The 21633-nt window shown below is 33.6% G+C and overlaps 1 protein-coding gene across 16 annotated transcripts in view; it reads left to right on the forward strand.

The window, feature by feature from the left end:
- The window catches only part of DLG1 (discs large MAGUK scaffold protein 1), a 283484-nt gene that overhangs the window by 135016 nt on the left and 126835 nt on the right, over positions 1–21633 (forward strand). For 12 of the 16 annotated variants that reach the window (XM_065875942.1, XM_065875943.1, XM_065875944.1 and 9 more), the window contains one exon: positions 12294–12347. The exons of the other annotated variants lie outside the window; for them this stretch is intronic. In XM_065875942.1, coding sequence (XP_065732014.1) covers positions 12294–12347 — 54 coding nt within the window. The remainder of the gene's footprint in view (positions 1–12293; positions 12348–21633) is intronic. 16 annotated transcript variants of the gene reach the window in all.

The raw sequence follows: 21633 nt of genomic DNA on the forward strand, positions 1-21633 counted from the left end.
ACACTGAAGATGATAGTACTTACTTGAAATGTTTTACAGTGATTGAAAGAATAAGAGTGTGTGTGTGCAGTTGGCACATGATCTTGGCTATTTGTGTTATTAGTGTTGTTTCATATTTCCTTGAGACAGTAAACCAAGGAACAAGTTAAAAAAACAAATGAACAGAAGAGGCTTATTTATACTACCTAGCTTCATTTTAGGTTTTAAATATACTTACAAAAGTCCAAAAGTAGAGTAGTTTAACCATTGATGCTGTTTATGTGAGAAGGCTGTGGGTGTGCCTCATTTTCCAGAATAAGTAAGTGTGTGCCTGAGTAGTTGAGTATAACGTGCATTATAAAATTAATAAAAGTGATTAAAATATTTGTCCCCAATTGAAGTTTGAAATCCACACCTAATACATAACCTGATTTTAACATTTTAAATAGATATTTTTCTTCTAAAGATCTACTTTATATTTTAGATGCATCAGGATGTAATAGAAATAGAAACAGAAGATACAAGATTTAGATTCTAGTCCTACTTTGTGACTCAAACAAGTTACTTAACCTCTCTGAGTTTCTACTCCCATCATCTATTAAAAAGGGTGGCTGACGCCTCCCTGACTACTTCAAAATGAGTTTGAGGACAGATAGCTAGGTAGATGATAATTTTTTTTAATATGTCTTTGATTATTTGTAGAACTTTAAACTTTCACAGTACTTTTATATTGATCATGTCATTTAAATTTTATGAAAACCCTCTGCAGTAGGAATTATCATGCTTATTACTCAGAGTGGTACAGAAAAGGATACATTGAATGACTTTTTGAAGTTGCAGAGAGAACCTGGACTTTATGGTGACACCTGACCCTACCACTTCCTGGCCTCACCCTTGCCTGGTTGTGTGATGGTGGGGACATTACTCAGTTTCTCATAGCCTCAGTTTCTCCACATAGAATAATGTATAATAGATGCTAGCTCTTCCTGCTGGAGATAAAATCATATAATCTCTATGATACTGGCGTATTAAATATACACCCAGAATAAATACTCTGCTTTAAAACCAGATTCTTTAGACCTCCTTTCTTACCAGTTGTGAGGAGCTATCGTGTAATTAAAGTATTGTTGAAAATGCTTTATAGCTAATTTTGTGTGTTTGTATGAAAGTCTCTGTTCACACGCAAACAGGTGCTTTGGAGGGATTGGTTTTTGTTCAATTATTTGTTATTGTTCCAATCATGTAGATACTAAGATGAATGTAACATTGTTCTTGTCCTCTAGGAGCCTACTCTCTGTTTATGCAAATCATAACTTAACAAATAACTCCCACATGACATGAGAGTAGTTAACGTTAGAGGTATAACCAGTATAGAACATCCTGTTGCTTCTGGGTAATTCAGGTTCCACAGAACATCTGAATGTTGACTCTTAAATGATTTGATCATTAGTATAATCTAAAGCATGGTTTGATACATTTTCATTTTACTAGTAATCTTAAATAGAATAGTATACTTGGATTGCCTTGATGAGCCTTTTTAAGCCACACACTAATATCTGACTGCAGTGCCACTGTTCTATTTGTGTTTTGGGGTTTTTTGTTGGTTTTATGTTGGTTTGTTTGTTTTTATATTATTTTCAAATCATTTCAGACTTACAGAAAGTTGCAAGAATTGTGCAAAGAAATTCCATATACTTTGACTCACATCTCCCAATTGTTAATATTTTTACCTGCCACATCTGCTTTATCATTTCTGTTCTTCTGTAATTGAGTATAATATTATTTTTTGTAAACCAGTTAAAAGGAAGTTTTATTCATGCCCCTCTTACCGCTAAATATTAATACTTTACAATACTAAATATTTTTCCAAAGAACAAAAATATTACCGTAGTGCAGTGAGCTAAACCAGAAAATTAACATTAATATAATACTACCCACTGTAATTCTGTTTTGCCAGTTGCCCTAATAATGTTTTTTATATGAAAAACAAAAAGGTACTTTGGCCCATCCAAGACCACAGTTAGTTTTCATGAGTCTCCTTTAATCTGAAGTAGCTACACAATCTGTCTTTCATGTGTGTGACCTTTTACAAGGGAACAGTCTAGTCGTTTTGTGGAATATCCCACAATTCGTGTTTGATGCATTTTAATAATTAGATTGAGGTCATATATTTGTTTTCCATTTTTTTTATTGTGATCAAATACACATAATGTAAAATTTACCACCTTAACTTTTTAAGTTTACAGTTCAGTGGTATTAAGTACATTCATATTGTTGTGCAAACATCACCATCATCCATCTGCAGAACTTGTTTCATCTTGTAAAACTGAAACACTATACCCATTAAACACTTAATTCCCCATTCCTCCCTCCCCCCAGGCCCTGGCAACTACCATTCTACTTTCTGTGTCTGTGGTTTTGACTCAAGTACCTCATGAAGTGAAATCATAACAGTATTTGTCTTTTTGTGGTTAGCTGATTTCACTTAGTATAATGTCCTTAAGGTTAACCTGTGTTGCATATGTAGCATCAGAATTTCCCTTCTTTTGAAAGCTAAATAATATCCCATTTTATGTATATATGAGACCTTGCTTATCCATTCATCTGTCAATGAACAACTTGAGTTGCTTCCACATTTTAGCTCTTGTGAATAATGCTGCTGTGAACATAGGTGTACAGACACCTCTCTTCAAGACCCTGCTTTCAATTCTTTTGAGTGTATACCTGAAAGTGGAATAACTAGATCACTTTGTAACTTAATTTTTAATTTTTAGGGGAACCATCATACTATTTTCCACAGTGTTGTATCATTGTATATTCCCACCAGTGGAACACAATGGTTCCAATTTCTCCACATCCTCACCAACACTCCTTATATTCTCTTTTCATGATAGCCAGCCTGATGGGTATGAGGTGGTATCTCATTGTAGTTTTGATTTGCAGCTCCCAAATGATTAGTGATGTTGAACATCTTTTCATGTGTTTATTGACCATTTGCATATCTTCTATGGAGAAATGTCTATTGAAGTCCTTTACTTCAATAAGGTTTTTGAATTGCATTGCAGTTTTCTTAATTGCGTTTTAGGAGTTCTTTATATATTCTGGATATTAGTTCCTTATCAGATATATGATTTGCAAATATTTTCTCCCATTCTGTGGATTTCCTTTTTAATTTGTGGATGGTGTCATTTAATGCACAGAACTTTTAATTTTTAGAAAGTCCAAATTGTCTACATTTTCTTCTGTTGCCTGTGCATTTGGTGTTATATCCATTGAATCACTACCAAATGCAGTGTCCTGAAGCTTTTACCCTGTGTTTTCTTCTTATAGTTTTATAGTTTTTTAGGTCTTTGATTTAGGTCATGGGTCCATTTTAAATTAATTTTTGTATATGATGTTAGGTAAGGGTCCAAATTCAGTCTTTTGCATTTGGGTATCCAGTTTTCCCAGCACCATTTGTTAAAAAGACTATCTTGTTCCCATTGAATGGTCTTAGCACCCTTGATGAAAACAATTTGACTATATATGTGAGGGTTTATTTCTGCAGTCTATTCAATTCCATCGGTATATGTCTGTCTTTATGCCAGTACCAAACTTTTGAGTACTGTAGCTTTGTAGTAAGTTTTGAAATGAGAAAGTATGAGTCCTCCAGCTTTGTCCTTTTCAGAATTATTTTGTCTATTCAGATCCCTTGAGATTCCATATGAATTTTAGGTTGGATTTTTCTATTTCTGCAGAAAACATTGGAATTTTGATTGGGATTGGATGAAATCTGTAAATTGCTTTGGGTAGTATTGACATCTTAACAGTATTAAGATGTCATGAACAGGGAATATGTTTCCATTTATTTCTGTTGTCTTTAATTTCTTTCAGCAACATTATAGTTTTCAATGCACAAATCTTTCACCTCGTTGGCTAAGTTCATTCCAAATTATTTTATTCTTTTTGATGCTGTTATAAATGGAATTGTTTTTGTAATTTTCTTTCCAGATTGTGTATAGGAATGCAACTGATTTTTGTGTGTAGACCATATCCCGCTACTTTGCTAAGTTTATTAGTTCGAACAGGTTTTTGTGTGGTTTCTTTAGGGTTTTCTACATGTATGATCATATTATCTGAAGACACATAATTTTCCTTCTTTCTCATTTGAATGTCATTTATTTTTCTTATTTGTCTAATTGACTGATTTTTAATACTGTGTTGGATAGAAGTGGTGAAAGTGGGCCAGTTTGACTTGTTCCTGATCTTAGAGGGAAAGCTTTCAGTCTTTCACCATGAAAGTATGATGTTTGCTGTAGGTTTTTCATATACGACCTTTATTATGCTGCGGTGGTTTCCTTATATTCTTAGTTTGTTAAACGTTTTTATCATGAAAGAATGTTGAATACTGTCAGATACTTCCTGCATTGATTGAGATGATCGTGTTGTTTTTTTCCTTCATTCTGTTGATGTGGTGTATTACATTGATCAGTTTTCATATGTTGAATCATCCTTGCATTCCAGGAATAAATCCCACTTGGTCATGGTATATATATAATCTTCTTAATATGATGCTGAATTCAGTTTTTGTTGAGAATTTTGGATCAATATTCATAAGGGATATTTGTCTGCAGTTTTCTTATAGTGTCCTTGCCTTTGACCTTAGTATCAGGGTAATGCTGGCTCATAGGATGAGTTAGGGAATGTACCTTCCTCTTCAATTTTTGGGCACAGTTTGAGAAAAATTGATGTTAGTTCTTCAGATGTTTGATAGAATTCACCAGGAAAGCAATCAGATTTCAAGGGCTTTTATTTGTCAGGAGATTTTTGATTACTGATTCAATCTTCTTATTAATTATAAAGTCTATTTAAATTTTCGCTTCATGATTCAGCCTTGGTAGGAGTTTGTCCATTTTGTGTAGGTTGTCCAATTTGTTGGCTTACATTTGCTCAAAATACTCTTATAGTCCTTTTTATTTCTGTAGAATTAGTAATAATGTTCCCACTTTCATTTCTGATTTTAGTAATTTAGTCTTCTCTCTTTTTTCCTTAGTCATCTAACTAAAAGTTTGTCAGTTTGTTGATCTTTTCAAAAAAACAACTGTTGGTCTTCTTTCTCTATTATTTTTCTGTTCTCTATTTTACTTATCTCTGCTCTAATTTTTATTATTTCCTTCCTTGTACTAACTTTGGGTTTAGTTTGTTCTTTTTCTAGTTCCTTGGTTTGTAAAGTTCGGCTTGTTGACTTGAGGTCTTTCTTGTTTTTTAAGGTAAACGTGTTTTGGTATGTTGTATTTGCATTTTCATTCATCTCTTTAAGTGTTTTCCAGTTTCCTTTTCTACTTCTTTGATTCAGTGGTTAAGAGTATGTTGTTTAATTTCCACAGCTTGGTGGATCTTCTAGTTTGCTTCTATTATTGCTTACTATCTTCATCCATTTTGGCCATAAAAGATACTTTGTATGATGACTTTCTAAATCTACTGAGACTTAATTTGTGGCCTAATATATGGTATATTCTGGAAAATGACCCAAGTGCACTTGAGAAGAATGTATCCTGTTGTTGGACAGAATGTTCTAAATATGTCTGTTAGGTCAGGATGCTTTATTGTGTTGTTTAAGTCATCTTTTTCCATACTTATCTTTTGTCTGGTTATTTTACACATAATTTTGAGTGGGCATTGAAATCTCCAACTATTATTGTAGAACTGTCTACTCTCTTTAATTCTGTCATTTTTTTGTTTCATAGATTCTGATGATCTGTCATTAGGTACATAAATGTTAGTAATTGTTACATCTTCTTGCTGTTTTGAACCTTCTATTAATATATAATGTCCTTTGTCTCTTGTAACTTTTTAAAATTTAAATTCTATTTTGTCTAATGTTAGTATAGTCACTCCTACTATCTTTTGGTTACTATTTGCATGGAATATCTTTTTCCACCTTTTCACTATCAATCTGTTTGTGTCTTTGGATCTCAATGGAGTTTCTTGTAGACAACATAGAGTTGGGTGATGTGTTTTTATCCATTCTGCTGTTTTTGGTTTTTTTTGTTAATTGGAGAGTTTAATCAATTTACATTTAAAGTAATTACTGATAAGGAGAGACTTCTGTCATTTTGCTATTTGTTTTCTGTATTCATTATAGGTTTTTTGTACCTTATTTCCTGCATTAGTGTCTTATTTTTTGTTTGGTTGATTTTTTTGGTAGTGAAATGTTTAAATTCCTTTTCCATTTCCTTTTGTGTGTATTCTTTAGCTATTTCCTTTGTGGTTACCATGGGGATTACATTTAACATCCCAAAGTTATAACACTCTAATTTGAATTTAAACCAGCTTAACTTCAATAATATACAAAAACGCTGCTCCTTTTAACAGTTCCATCCTCACCTGTTTCAGTTGTTGATATCACAGAATTACAACGTTATACATTGTACAAAAACAACAATTTTTAAATGCATTCATCTTTTAAATTATGTAGAAAACAAATGTGGAATTACAAAGCAAAGTTACTATGATACTAGCTTCTGGACTAGTAATTGATTTTAGTTATTTACTAATGTTGACTTCACTTCTGTACTAATAAGTAGCTTTTAGACTAATTTTTTAAATATAATTTAAAAAATATTAGTCTCTTAAATCACGTAGGTAACAAAAAGTGATGTTACAAACCGCTATTAAAATAATAAGAGTTTTTTTTTGTATTTATCCTTACCAAGGTCTTTATTTCTCCAAACACCTCAAGTTGCTGTCCTGTGTCCTTTCATTTCAACCTGCAGGATTCCCTTTAGCATTTCTTTCAGGGCCAGTCTATTGGTAATGATCTCCTTCAGCTTTTGTTTATCTGAGAATGTCTTAATTTCTCCCTCATATTTGAAGGATAGTTTTGCCAGATACAAGGTTCTTGGTTGGCAGTGTTTTTCTGTTAGCACTTTGAATATACCAACCCACTGCTTCCTGACCTCCAGAATTCTGATGAAAAATCTATTAATATTATTGAGGATCCCTTGTATATTGAGTCACTTTTTTATGCTGCTTTCAAAATTCTCCCTGTCATTGTCTTTTCAGGAGTTTGATTATAATGTGTCTGAGTGTGAATCTCTTTGAGTTAAGATTACTACCTTGAGTTTGTTGAGCTTCTTGGATGTTTATATTCATGTCTTTCATCAAATTTGGGAATATTTTAGCCATTATTTCTTCAGATATTTTCTCTGCCTCTTGATCTCTCTCTTCTTTTTCTTGGACTCCCACAATGTGTGTGTTGGTCCACTTAATGATGGCCCACAAGTCTCTTAGACTCTGGTCACTTTTCTTCAGTCTTTCTGTTTTCAGACTTAATAATTTACGTTGTCCTATCTTCAAGTTTTCTGATTCTTCTGCGTGTTCCAGTCTGCTCTAGTGAATTTTTCATTTCAGTTATTGTACTTTTCAGCTTCAGAATTTCCTTTTGGTTTCTCTTTAGGTTTTCTATCTCTTATCTCCACTTTGTTCATACATCATTTTCTTGACTTTGTCCACCTTGTCTTTTAGTTCTTTGGATATCTTTAAGGTGGTTCTTTTAAATCCTTTGTCTAATAGGTATGCCGCCAGCTCTTTTTCAGAGACAGTTTCTTTTTTCTTCTCTCTCTCTCCTTTGAATGGACCATATGTTCCTGTTTCTTTGCATGCCTTGTGATTTTTTTGTTGTTGAAAATTGGACGTTTGAATCTTATGATTTCTCTGGAAACCTGATTCTCCCCTTCCCTAGGGTTTGCTGGGTGTTTTGTTTTTTTGATTGCTGTAGGCTATCTCTGTGCTAAAAATCAGCCTATGGTATAACTTTAAGATCTTCGCAGATTTTTTCTATGCCTGTACCTTCCCCAGGCATACGCAGTGATTTTCTAGTTTCCCTCATATATGTGGTTGCTTTTGAATATTCTAATCTTCAATGTCTGGCTTTTCCCCTTTTCTAAAGGGGAAAAAGAGGAAAATGAAATTGTGGGAGGAGACACTTGCCCTTTAAATCTCCTGGGAGTCACTTCAGTCAGAGAGGGAGAGATTTATATCAATTGGAGGAGGTTCAGCAACAATGGCCACTGCCTCTTTGCACCGTCATGATCAGAAGCAGCAGTAAGAGCACAGATTCCCTATATTTGGAGAACAGGGTGTTTTCTGCTGCCCACCCCCATCCCCACTCCACCCCGGTTTGTGCCAGCTGCTCTAGGAACACTTAAGAGGGGTGGGAGTTGGGTAGCTGCTACTGTGCTAAGAACTGAAATTTACTGGATTAACCACAGTTTGCCATCTAATACTTCCCCTGGGAGTTGTAAGCCTTCAATAGACTGGAATTCCAAAATAGTTACATCACACTGGCAGTTGCGTTTTTGCCAGTGCAGTTGTTATCTAGGTGGAGAGACAAAATTGTGGGACTTCTTGTGTTGCCATCTTCCCAGAATTCACCCTATTTGTTTTTACAATCACTTTAACTTACAGTGATCACTGAAGTGACAGCACTTAACTTTTAATGCAGTGTGTCTCAAATTAGAATCCAAGATGTATTCTCTGGGGTTTGGGAGTTCTGTGTTTGAAAAACATTTGTTTATAATTTAGTAGGGGAGAAAGAGACACTAAGCCAATAATACAATGAAACTTTGATACATGCTAAGAAGGAGAAATATAGTATACAGCATAAAAGCATTTTCTAAACTTGTAATTTTGGCCTGTTTTTAAATAACTGGATCTTAGAATTATTTTAACACAAAATTTTTAAGATTTAATATTGTGCTCTGAAATCGTGTAAGGATGCTGCAGTGTGTTAACAGCAGTAGACCCTATGAGGCCCTTTATTAATGAAATAAAATAGTAAAAGTTGGATGAGCAAAATTATGTTTCTTAAGTCTTGTTATTAATTCATGGGTCATATTCTTTAGGCGTTTGTTAAGTTTCTCTTTCTGGTATATCCCTGCCCCCTTACTAATCACCCCCCATTTCTAAGTGAATTATAGGACTTCATTATTGTCTAAGTTGAAACATACACAATGGTATATATTACTAGTAAATAATAATGGATTAGCAATAGGTTTCTGTGGTTTACAACACATTTTTTTTAATATTACTTCACTAGGTCCTCACACAGTCCTCTTGGGTAAAGGTATATATCTCTTTACAGATGTAAAAAAATAAGTTTCAATAATACTTGTGATTTATCTGTATATTCAAAGTCATTGAATGGTAGAGTGAGGGTAGAGAGAGATCTAGAACCATATCTTTTGATAAGTGTCACTTAAAGGTGAGGTGCAGGGAAGGGTTTTTTTTTCTTCATTTGAAATAACTTTCACATAGATTATTTGAATAATCGATAACTTTCACATAGATTATGCTGTTGTTTGATTTCCTCCCTAAGCAAAGCTGATAATTCCCTGTTACCTATTCTGCTATCCCCTGTCCTAGATACAGATCCTGAGGTCTTAAACTATCCAGATTTGCTACTGTTTTTTATTTTAGTGCTCTCTACTTTAGCTATCTGAAAGTAGCAAATTCCATGGCCAAATTTTTCTCTATCTCTTGCTTCAGAAGTACCTGTTCTGGCTTTGTAGCTAGGTTATTATGTCTTTCTGAGTTGTATATCATACCCTCCAAGCCCATTGTGCTACCTCATTCCCACCACTTCCAGATTTGAGAGGAATGGAGTACTACTTTGTCAGATACCATTTCTGTATTCTGTAATATAAGAATTTAGAAAATCTCAAGTTAGTAAGGGTAAATTTTAAGGTAATGTTTTAATTCTTTACCTGCTAACACAGTCATAAATATTTTTATCATTATTTTAGGCGGCTAAAACTTGAGGCCGTCAAATCATGCCTCTTGAGCGTCATTTACGTAGACTCTTATTTTAGGCTACATTTTGTGGTATGTCTTTTTCAAATTGCTAGGTTGTCTTATCTTGACATTAGTTTTGAATGAAATTCTTGCTTAATCCTCATTGTGAACATTCCCAGTTTTTGTTCAGTTTCAAGTCCTTTATTCCCACACTTTCCCTTCAGGTGTGATCATTCACTCATATTAATTCTAAGATACATCTACAAATAAACTTATTATACATATATTAATTATCTAATCATATTCATTAAGTCAGAATTACAAATTATTTTTACTAGTCTGTATTATTCTTTATTCAGAACTGAACTTTAAAATTGAAATTAATTTTATGATGGGAATGCTAATATCTTAATAGCAACTCTAACCTATAATATTTCACAACTGTATTAGTTATTAACCTCTTACAAACTGAGTACTTGACTCAATATAATTGTTTTGCTGTATATTATGAAAAACTTCAAAAATGCTCAGACATAAAGGGAGTAGTACAGTGAACTCCCATGTATACTCATCACCCAACTACAACAGTCCTCAGTTCGTGTACTCTTATATGATCCATAGCCCCTCCTTCTCCTGATCTCTCATTGTCATTATTTTATTTTGAAGTAAATTTAACCCTTTATATAGTTTGGTTTGTATGTATTTCAATATCAGTTAGACTTTTTATATGACTAGAATCAAAAGATAAATTATCTACAGTGATGATGAGTTGGTGATCATGAACAGCTAGTGTTGTGATAATTTTTGTATAAGTTAGATTTTGGTAATAAACAACTTTTTCAACTATATTTTTGGTAATGAGCAGAGAGAACCAAATGGTTTTCTTGCCATAATTTTTGAAGAATGTAACTTCTTTTATAACTTTAAACAGCAAAAAAAGGTGAAGTACCATCAATTTTTTAATGAATTAAAATATCAATTTGAGAAGTCTCAGTAGTCATTGGGAAATGAATAATTTCAAATGTTCATAAATTCTCAAATGTCTGTTAACTGACTTGCTTTGCTTAAATATCATTCTCACAAATAGTATTTTTACCTATTAGGTTTGCTTTTCACTGAATCATTCGAAAACAGACTATTATAGTCAAAGGTAGGACTACACATAAAGTAGTTAGTATCATGTTTATATTTAATAAAGTATTCCCTACTCATTTTGTTTGTTTGTTTTTTTCAGGGTACTTTTTATTGTTTCAGGTGTACAGCAAAGTGATTCAGTTATATACATTTTTTCAGATTATTTTCCATTATAGGTTATTACAAGATATTGAATATAGTTCCCTGTGCTGTACAGTAAATCCTTGTCCCTACTTATTTTTAACTTGCTGCTTTATGTAGCTGAGACGCATACTGTACAATTGTTTAAGCATGCAGTGGTGTTGTCTTTAAGCATTTTATCGTATGATCATCCAGATCTAGTACTTTGCTGAAAATAATGTAAAACATTTGAACTCTGAATATTCATTCACCTTTTAGAAAAGCCCATACACTTGGAAGAAAACGGTTATTTTGTGTATTATGTTTCTTTCATACAACCTTTTTGTGTAATTCTTTAATTAGAGTAGAAGAACTGTTAATATTTAAACACATCTCTTAAAATTTATTTAAAGGATAGTCATCTTTTTGATTCTCTGAAGATGTCATTTGACTTGGTAATTTTATACTCTTAAATATGCAGAAGAAAGATAATTTTAAGAGGAATCACATCAGTTTTCTAGTATATTCTGGTCTGTTTTTCATTTTGTACTAATTGCATTTTATTCTTTAAATTTTATTGCACCTACATAATAAACACTTCTCAACTTAAGCAGAAAGCCAAGCTTTTTTCATTCCAAACTTAATTAGACCTATGTTATTATTCTACTTGGCTTTTTTGTTTTTGTTTTTTTGTGGGTTTTTTGACCACTAGTTATTCTGTGAGTGGTCTAGAATAACACATGGAAAGCAGTAATTGCAGTTGATAACAATTGAGGGCTTTTACGTTGAGTGCGTTTCCAGTATTCTAAAAGTTTGCGATTGATTTCTTTGTATGGCTTTTTATTTTAATCCAGTATTTAAACACAGTTCAGTGTGGGACAGAATTTTTTTTCTAGGTGATAAAATGATGGGAATCTTCATGGGATCCTTGAGACTAGAAAAACAAATGATTTCTAACCAATTTGGGAAGAGTTGTTTTACGCTAGAGAATATTTGTGGATTTTTTGAGAAGGCTGGTGAACTTCTTTACAAATCTTAAGAAAATTGTGTCTGTTTTAGCAGAAATAAGAACTTATTTCTCAAAAGCAAATATAACAACTGCCTATACCTAAATCTTTCCATTGGTGCTAGAAACTGGATACATAGTTTAACATATGAAAAGTTCATATAAAATTATACTTAAAGAAATAGCAAATCTTTTATATGCTTCTAACATTTGTGAACATTATTATGTAATGTGTCAGTTTTCCTGTTAAGCCTAATATATTTACAATTCTTTCTCTAAGGCAAATCCTCCTCCAGTACTGGTCAACACAGATAGCTTGGAAACATCAACTTATGTAAGTTCCATTCATTGCCATATTTAAATAATTCTGTTTTCCCTTTTATAGATTTTGATATAGATACAAAACTCACAGCATTATTTTCTCTAATACATTGTACTTACAGTGTTCTGTTACTAAGCTGTAATTGTTAAAGTAAATGAAGCAGTACCATCCTTTTTTGGTTGTTCTTTTTCTATACTCTTGCAAAGCAGAAATGTTGAAATAAGAAATTTTATTTTTAAATTAAAATGAATAACTTCCGCTATCTGACCAGTGGTCATTTACACAATGCCATATATTCAAAGAGTCATTTTTGAAGTCTAATTGAGTGACTAGATTTTTAGTGACCAGGTTTATAGGTGTTCACATATTAAAATAATTAGTTATAACTTTATAACTTTAAATTGATTAGTGCTTCTCTATAAACTTCTTTGGTTAAAAAGCTTTCTTTCTCCTAAAGATAAATAGCCAGAACAGCAGAATCTAACATTTTTCACCCCAACTAAAATATCTTCAGAGATGTTTAAGTAGAAGTTGTGCTCGCACATTTTAAAAACAGCAAATGGTGCATAATTTAATAGATTGTAAAAATCTTTTTCTCTCATTTTTTAACTATAGTTGATTTCAGTCTATACTTTAAAACATTATATTTGGCTTTATCTTCTGTTTATATTTATATGGGTATATCAGATTTGGGGGAATTTTTGAAAACTTCAAATAATAATACTTAATACAAACCAAAAATACTCTTTTCAGTCAATGTCACCTTTCACATGGATAAAGAATACTTAAGGAGAATTTTGTTTGTACTTTTGTCAATATTTTCTTCACATTTCTTTCTCCCTCACTTGTTCTTTGTGTTGACTTATGTTTTGCTTAAGGACAGAATCAGTGACTAATTATTTTTATTTTAAAACCCTTTCAACTGAAAGGTTAATATGTAAGAACTAACAGAGAAAATGATATCAACAAAGAAAATAAATACACATGCATTTTAGGGGAAATGTCAACAAATTAAAAGCAGGATTAGCATACAAGCAGCAAACTTAGAGTAAAAGTTGTATTAATTTTAAGTTTGTATGACATATTATTCAAAAAATACCTTTCCTGCTAAAGCAGGGTATGTTGGGAGTCTTGAAAACCATTCACTACCCACAGTGAGAAATTTGCTAGGATTCACAAGACTCAGCATGTTGTACTTACGGCTAAGATTTATTACAGCTATGTGATAAGTCAGGATCTACAGTCAGATTATAAGGCTGTATGCCTAGAAGAATCCATGTTTAGATTTCCTTCTACTTTCTTCCTCCCCAGAGGGGTCCACAGAGCACTCTTTTCACCTAGCAGTGAAAATGTAGCAACACGTATGCAGTATTTCTGCCCAGGGAAGCCCATTATGGACACAGCACAAAGTTATTTATTGGTGATGATCACATAGGCACCCTTTGTCCAGCGCATACCAAATTTCCAAGCTCCCAGAAGGAAAACAGGTGTTCAGCATAAAATGCATTGTCTTTGCAAAGTCTAGCCACAGTAAGCAACCCTTTCATTTAGGGAATGGTGGGAACACACCCAAAATCAATTTCTCAAATGCCTGCTAAGAGCCTTCTAGTGATAACACCCTTGGGCCTGCTTTATTAAACCTTTTCTGTACATAAGGATATGAGATAAATTCCAGTTCTTTAAGCAAGATTTTTCAGAGTGTGGTACTTCATCATACTTGAAGAACACTGTGTAAAATGTTTAATAACTATTCTTTGCAGGTTTTAAATTTAATCCTGAAATTTAAAATGTATTCCAGAATGGTTTTTAAACTTATTTGTTATTCCTTTGTTAAGTCCTGATCGTTTAATACCAGCTATGTATTGACGAATAAAAATAAGAAAACTTGCAGCTATTGCTTTATAACACTTTTTTCCTGATTGTTGTCACCATGCTTTCTAAAATTAAGTAATTTATATATATATAATATATATATATCCTTCTGTAAACATTCTGTGCATGTACAAGCATATATGTGTTGTTTTCAAACTTACCATATAAAAATCAATGCCCCACTGATAATTTTTGTATAGATATTTTTGTGTTTATATGCAATTATATAATCAGAGTATATTTATATATTGATACATAGATTGCTCAAAGGGTGTGTCAATTTTTAGATTTGATCATTATTGCCAAATTGTAGTTCACAGAGTTATATCCATTTATACTTCAACAAAAATTATTAGTTTTTACCCCATACTGTCACTAGCATGGTGTGTTAATAAACTTTTTGATCTTTTGTTAGCATAATGTTTAAAATGTATTAACTCATTGTTTCAACTTGAATTTATGTTATATCTCACCTTTTTCAACTTTTTCACCTTAAAAAATTTTACGTTGAGACACGTAACACATAATCTACCTTTTTAAGGTATACGATTCAGTGGTTTTAGTCTATTCACAATGTTGTGCCGTCACCACCACTTTCAAATTCCAGAACATTTTCATCACCTTGTAAGGAAACCCTGTACCTGTTAGCAGTCACTCCCCATTCTGCCCTTACCTCAGCCCCTGGCAACCACTAATCTATTTTCTGTCACTATGGCTTTGTCTTTTCTGGACTGTTCATATAAATAGAATCATACAATATGTGGCCTTTTGTATCTGGCTGCTTTCAGTTAGCATAATGTTTTCAGGGTTCATCTATGTTGTAGCATGTGTCAGAATGTCAATCCATTTTATGGCTGAATTATTTTTCATTTTATATATATATATATATACACACACACCATGTTTTGTTTATTCATCCTTCTCTTGATGGACTCTTGGGTTGTTTCCACCTTTTGCCTGTTGTGAATAATGCTGTGGTAAACATTGGCACACAAGTATGTGGGGATTATTGTCATTTTACCAACATTATGTCTCTCAATCCATGAACACAGACTGTCTTTCCATTCACTTACATCTTTAATTTTGTTACCAATGTTTTATAATTTGCAGTATACATGTCTTACACTTCTTTTGTTAAATTTATTCCTGTGTATTTTTATTCTTTTAATGCTATTATAAATGAAATTGTTTTCTTAATTTCATTTATGGATTTTTCATTGCTAACATGGGAATATAATGGATTTGGGGGTATTGATCTTCTACCTGCAATATTACTGAACTCATTTATTCACTCTAATGGTTTTTTTCATGTAGATTCCTTTGGATTTTCTATATAAGATCATGTCATCTACAGAGATAGTTTTACTTCTTCCTTTCCAATGAAGATGCCTTTTATTTATTTTTCTTGCCTAATTGCCATGGCTAGAACCTCCCTTAAAATGTTTTATAGAAGTTGCAGAGCAAACATTCTTGTTTTGTTCCTGATCCTTGGGAGAAAGCTTTCAGTCTTTTACCATTAAGTATGATATATTATACTCAGTTTTAAGTATTAATTGATATTAATACTTAAAAGGAGGAGAGAAAAAAGAGAATATGTACATGTGTTTTGGAGGGATGGAGTTAGACTTAATGATTCATCTAGAGCTGCATCTTCCATAATAGTAAGCCACTAGCCATGTGTTGGTATTTAATTTATATTGATCAAAATTCAATAATATTTAAAATATAGTTTCTCTGTTTCAGTAGTCACATTTCAGGCACTCAGTAACCATGTGTGGGTAAGTAACTCCTGTATTGGAAAAGGCAGATTATTTTACACTTCCATCATCACAGAAACTCCTTTTTTTTTTTTTTTGCGGTACACAGGCCTCTCACCGCTGTGGCTTCGCCCGTTGCGGAGCACAGGCTCCGGACGCGCAGGCTCAGCGGCCATGGCTCACGGGCCCAGCCACTCCGCGGCACGTGGGATCTTCCCGTACCGGGGCATGAACCCATGTCCCCTGCATCAGCAGGCGGACTCTCAACCACTGCGCCACCAGGGAAGCCCCAGAAACTTCTTTTGGACAATGTTGATGTAGCAAAGTTAAAAACTCAAAATAACCAAGTAAAATTTTAAATAAAAGTAATTTGGGGGGGATTTCCCTGCAGATAACAAAGCACTGTCTAATTAAAGCAGCATAGTTCTTGTCCCAAACTATATTAGATCAGTGGAATACAACTCATCTTTGCTATATGTTATATAATCTGATTTTTTTTCCTGGTCAGGTTTATTATACAGTAGCTGTTCTTAGTTATGACTTTATGGGACTTTTTCCCCATTAATATTAAGATTTTTTTTAATATTTAGAAATTTACCACCAGTTCTTAAGTGTCTTTGGAATTTCTTCCTTTTACCCAAATTATTGCCATAACTTCTTTATCAATTTACTTTTCTCCAATTTCTCTCCATTTCTGTTACATACTGCCACAATTCTTTTTCTGGAAAATCTATTAAACCTACTTGATGCTCCAAAACTTTCAAGAGCATCATTCTCATTCATTCTCATTCATCAGGGAAGCAGTCAAGACCTTTCACAATCAGGCTCCAATCCACTTCTAGTTTCTTCTCCAGCTTTCCCCCCACCCCGATACACAATCCCATTTTGTTAATAGGACTAAATTCAAAACCTGGGAAGTACTAAAATTACAGTTCTCAAGAAGTATTCTAAATCTATTCTTTTCTATTTTTAAGGGGGAAAAATATTTTGTCAGTAAAATATTACATTGTCTAAAGATTGACCTCTCTTCTCTCATTTTATACACAGCTTACCTCTCACATTATCCTGTTAATTGAGAGTGATAAACCCATAAGCCAAGCATTTCTTTCCTGTTGGAAGCCACATTTTGTAAAGCTATTATAAAAAGAAAACTAAGCAAATCAACCATTTTGTCGTTTTGCTGGAAACTATATAGCTTTTGAAAATATTACACCAACATTATTTTTTTGTACATTTACTGTTAATAAAGTGATACTTGTAGAGTAATTGTGGTTTTGATAATGTATTCTTGGCATTTAGAAGCCCAGTTTGAACGTGTTTAATGACGTTATTGAATTGTCTCTATACATGAAATTATCAGACAGGTTCAGGTTATTAAGCATATAGGAATAAAGTCATCTGGGGTTCATATGGCCTTCTTACTTTTCACCTTTGTTAAATTACTCTGTGCTACTGGGAATCCTCACCAGATATCAATACATCATGACTTGGCATTAAGTGAAGCGTCAAGGATGTTTACTAAGTACCTACCTTTTCTTTTTTCTTTTTTAATACAGCGGTTCTTATTAGTCATCAGTTTGTATACACATCAGTGTATACATGTCAATTCCAACCTCCTAATTCATCACAACACCACCCCCACCCCCCCGCAGCTTTCCCCCATTGGTGTCCACACGTTTGTTCTCTACATCTGTGTCTCAGTTTCTGCCCTGAAAACTGGTTCATCTGTACCGTTTTTCGAGGCTCCACATATGTGCGTTAATATACGATATTTGTTTTTCTCTTTCTGACTTACTTCACTCTATATGACAGTCTCTAGATCCATCCACGTCTCAACAAATGACCCAATTTCATTCCTTTTTATGGCTGAGTAATATTCCATTGTATATATGTGCCACATTCTCCTTATCCATTTGTCTGTTGATGGGCATTTAGGTTGCTTCCATGACCTGGCTGTTGTAAAGAGTGCTGCAGTGAACATTGGGCTGCATGTGTCTTTTTAAATTGTGGTTTTCTCTGGGTATATGCCCAGTAGTGGGATTGCTGGATCATATGATAATTCTATTTTTAGTTTTTTAAGGAACTTCCATACTGTTCTCCATAGTGGCTGTATCAGCTTACATTCCCACCAACAGTGCAAGAGGGTTCCCTTTTCTCCACACCTTTTCCAGCATTTGTTGCTTGTAGATTTTCTAATGAAGCCCTCTAACTGGTGTGAGCTGATACCTCATTGTAGTTTTGATTAGCATTTCTCTAATAATTAGTGATGTTGAGCAGCTTTTCATGTGCTTCTTGGCCATCTGTATGTCTTCTTTGGAGAAATGTCTATTTAGGTCTTCTGCCCATTTTTAGATTGGGTTGTTTGTTTTTTAATTTCGAGCTGCATGAGCTGTTTATATATTTTGGAGATTAATCCTTTCTCCATTGATTCATTTGCAAATATTTTTTCCCATTCTGAGGGTTGTCTTTTCATCTTGTTTATGGTTTCCTTTGCCGTGCAAAACTTTTAAGTTTCATTAGGTCCCACTTCTTTATTTTTGTTTTTATTTCTGTTACTCTAGGAGGTGGATCAAAAAATTCTTGCTGTGATTTATGTCAGAGAGTGTTCTTCCTATGTTTTCCTCTAAGACTTTTACAGTGTCTGGTCTTATCTTTAGGTCTCTTATCCATTTTGAGTTTATTTTTGTGTATGGTGTTAGGGAGTGTTCTAATTTCATTCTTTTACATGTAGCTGTCCAGTTTTCCCAGCACCACTTATTGAAGAGACTGTCTTTTCTCCATTGTATATCCTTGCCTCCTTTGTCATAGATTAGTTGACCATAGGTGCGTGGGTTTACCTCTGGGCTTGCTATCATGTTCCATTGATCTGTGTTTCTATTTTTGTGCCAGTACCATATTGTCTTGATTACTGTAGCTTTGTAGTATAGTCTGAAGTCAGGGAGTCTGATTCCTGCAGCTACGTTTTTTTCCCTCAAGATTCCTTTGGCTATTCGGGGTCTTTTGTGTCTCCATACAAATTTTAAGATTTTTTTGTTCTAGTTCCATTAAAAATGCCATTGGTAATTTGATAGGGATTGCATTGAATCTGTAGATTGCTTTGGGTAGTAGAGTCATTTTCACAATATTGATTCTTCCAATCCAAGAACCTGGTATATCTCTCCATCTGTTGGTGTCATCTTTAATTTCTTTCATCACTGTCTTATAGTTTTCTGCATACAGGTCTTTTGTCTCCCTACGAAGGTTTATTCCTAGGTATTTTATTCTTTTTGTTGCAGTGGTAAATGGGAGTGTTTCCTTAATTTCTCTTTTGGATATTTCATCATTAGTGTATAGGAATGCAAGAGATTTCTGTGCATTAATTTTGTATCCTGCAACTTCACCAAAGTCATTGATGAGCTGTAGTAGTTTTCTGGTGGCATCTTTAGGATTCTCTATGTATAGTATCATGTCATCTGCAAACAGTGGCAGTTTTACTTCTTTTCCAATTTGTATTTCTTTTATTTCTTTTTCTTCTCTGATTGCCATGGCTAGGACTTCCAAAACTATGTTGAATAATAGCGGTGAGAGTGGACATCCTTGTGTTGTTCCTGATCTTAGAGGAAATGCTTTCAGTTTTTCACCATTGAGGATGATGTTTGCTGTGGGTTTGTCATACATGGTCTTTATTATGTTCAGGTATGTTCCCTCTATGCCCACTTTCTGGAGAGTTTTCATCATAAATGGGTGTTGAATTTTGTCAAAAGCTTTCTCTGCATCTATTGAGATGATCATATGGTTTTTCTTCTTCAATTTGTTAATATGGTGTATCAGATCGATTGATTTATGTATACTGAAGAATCCTTGCATCCCTGGGATAAATCCCACCTGATCATGATGTATGATCCTATTAATGTGTCGTTGGATTCTGTTTGCTAGTATTTTGTTGAGGATTTTTGCAGCTATATTCATGAGTGATATTGGTCTGTAATTTTCCTTTTTTGTAGTAGCTTTGTCTGGTTTGGTATCAAGGTGATGGTGGCCTCACAGAATGAGTTTGGGAGTGTTCCTTCCTCCCGTTTTTTGGAAGAGTTTGAGAAGGATGGGTGTTAGCTCTTCTCTAAATGTTTGATAGAATTCACCTGTGAAGCCATCTGGTCCTGGACTTTTGTTTGTTGGAAGATTTTTAATCACAGTTTCAATTTCATTACTTTTGATTGGTCTGTTCATATTTTCTGTTTCTTCCTGGTTCAGTCTTGGAAGGTTATACCTTTCTAAGAATTTGTCCATTTCTTCCAGGTTGTCCATTTTGTTGGCATAGAGTTGCTTGTAGTAGTCTCTTAGGATGCTTTGTATTTCTGTGGTGTCTGTGGTAACTTCTCCTTTTTCAATTCTAATTTTATTGATATGAGTCCTCTCCCTCTTTTTCTTGATGAGTCTGGCTAATGGTTTATCAATTTAGTTTATCTTCTCAAAGAACCAGCTTTTAGTTTTATTGATCTTTGCTATTGTCTTCTTTGTTTCTATTTAATTTACTTCTGCTCTGATCTTTATGATTTCTTTCCTTCTGCTAACTTTGGGTTTTGTTTGTTCTTCTTTCTCTAGTTCCTTTAGTTGTAAGGTTAGATTATTTATTTGAGATTTTTCTTGTTCCTTGAGGTAGGCTTGTATAGCTATAAACTTACCTCTTAGAACTGCTTTTGCTGTATCCCATAGGTTTTGGATCGTCATGTTTTCATTGTCATTGTCTCTAGGTATTTTTTGATTTCCTCTTTGATTTCGTCAGTGATCTCTTGGTTATTTAGTAATGTAGTTTTTAGCCTCCGTGTGTTTTTGTTTTTTTACATTTTTTCCCCTGTAATTCATTTCTAATCTCATAGCGTTGTCATCATAAAAGATGCTTGATATGATTTCAATTTTCTTAAATTTACCGAGGCTTGATTTGTGACCCCGGAGGTGATCTATCCTGGAGAATGTTCCGTGCGCACTTGAGAAGAAAGTGTAATCTGCTGTTTTTGGGTGCAGTGTCCTATAAATATCAATTAAATCTATCTGATTTATTGTGTCATTTAAAGCTTCTGTTTCCTTATTTATTTTGATTTTGGATGATCTGTCCATTGGTGTAAGTGAGGTGTTAAAGTCCCCCACTATTATTGTGTTACTGTTGATTTCCTCTTTTACAGCTGTTAGCAGTTGCCTTATGTATTGAGGTGCTCCTATGTTGGGTGCATATATATTTATAATTGTTATATCTTCTTCTTGGATTGATCCCTTGATCATTATGTAGTGTCCTTCCTTGTCTCTTGTAACACTCTTTATTTTAAAGTCTATTTTATCTGATTTGAGTATTGCTACTCCAGCTTTCTTTTGATTTCCATTTGCATGGAATATCTTTTTCCATGCCCTCACTTTCAGTCTGTATGTGTTCCTAGGTCTGAAGTGGGTCTTTTGTACACAGCATATATATGGGTCTTGTTTTTGTATCCATTCAGCAAGCCTGTGTCTTTTGGTTGGAGCAATTTATCCATTCACGTTTAAGGTAATTATCAATATGCATGTTCCTATGACCATTTTCTTAATTGTTTTGGATTTGTTTTTGTAGGTCCTTTTCTTCTCTTGTGTTTCCCACTTAGAGAAGTTCCTTTAGCATTTGTTGTAGAGCTGGTTTGGTGGTGATGAATTCTCTTAGCTTT

Source organism: Phocoena phocoena, chromosome 4, assembly GCF_963924675.1.
Source record: "Phocoena phocoena chromosome 4, mPhoPho1.1, whole genome shotgun sequence".
NCBI classification, from domain to species: Eukaryota; Metazoa; Chordata; class Mammalia; order Artiodactyla; family Phocoenidae; genus Phocoena; species Phocoena phocoena.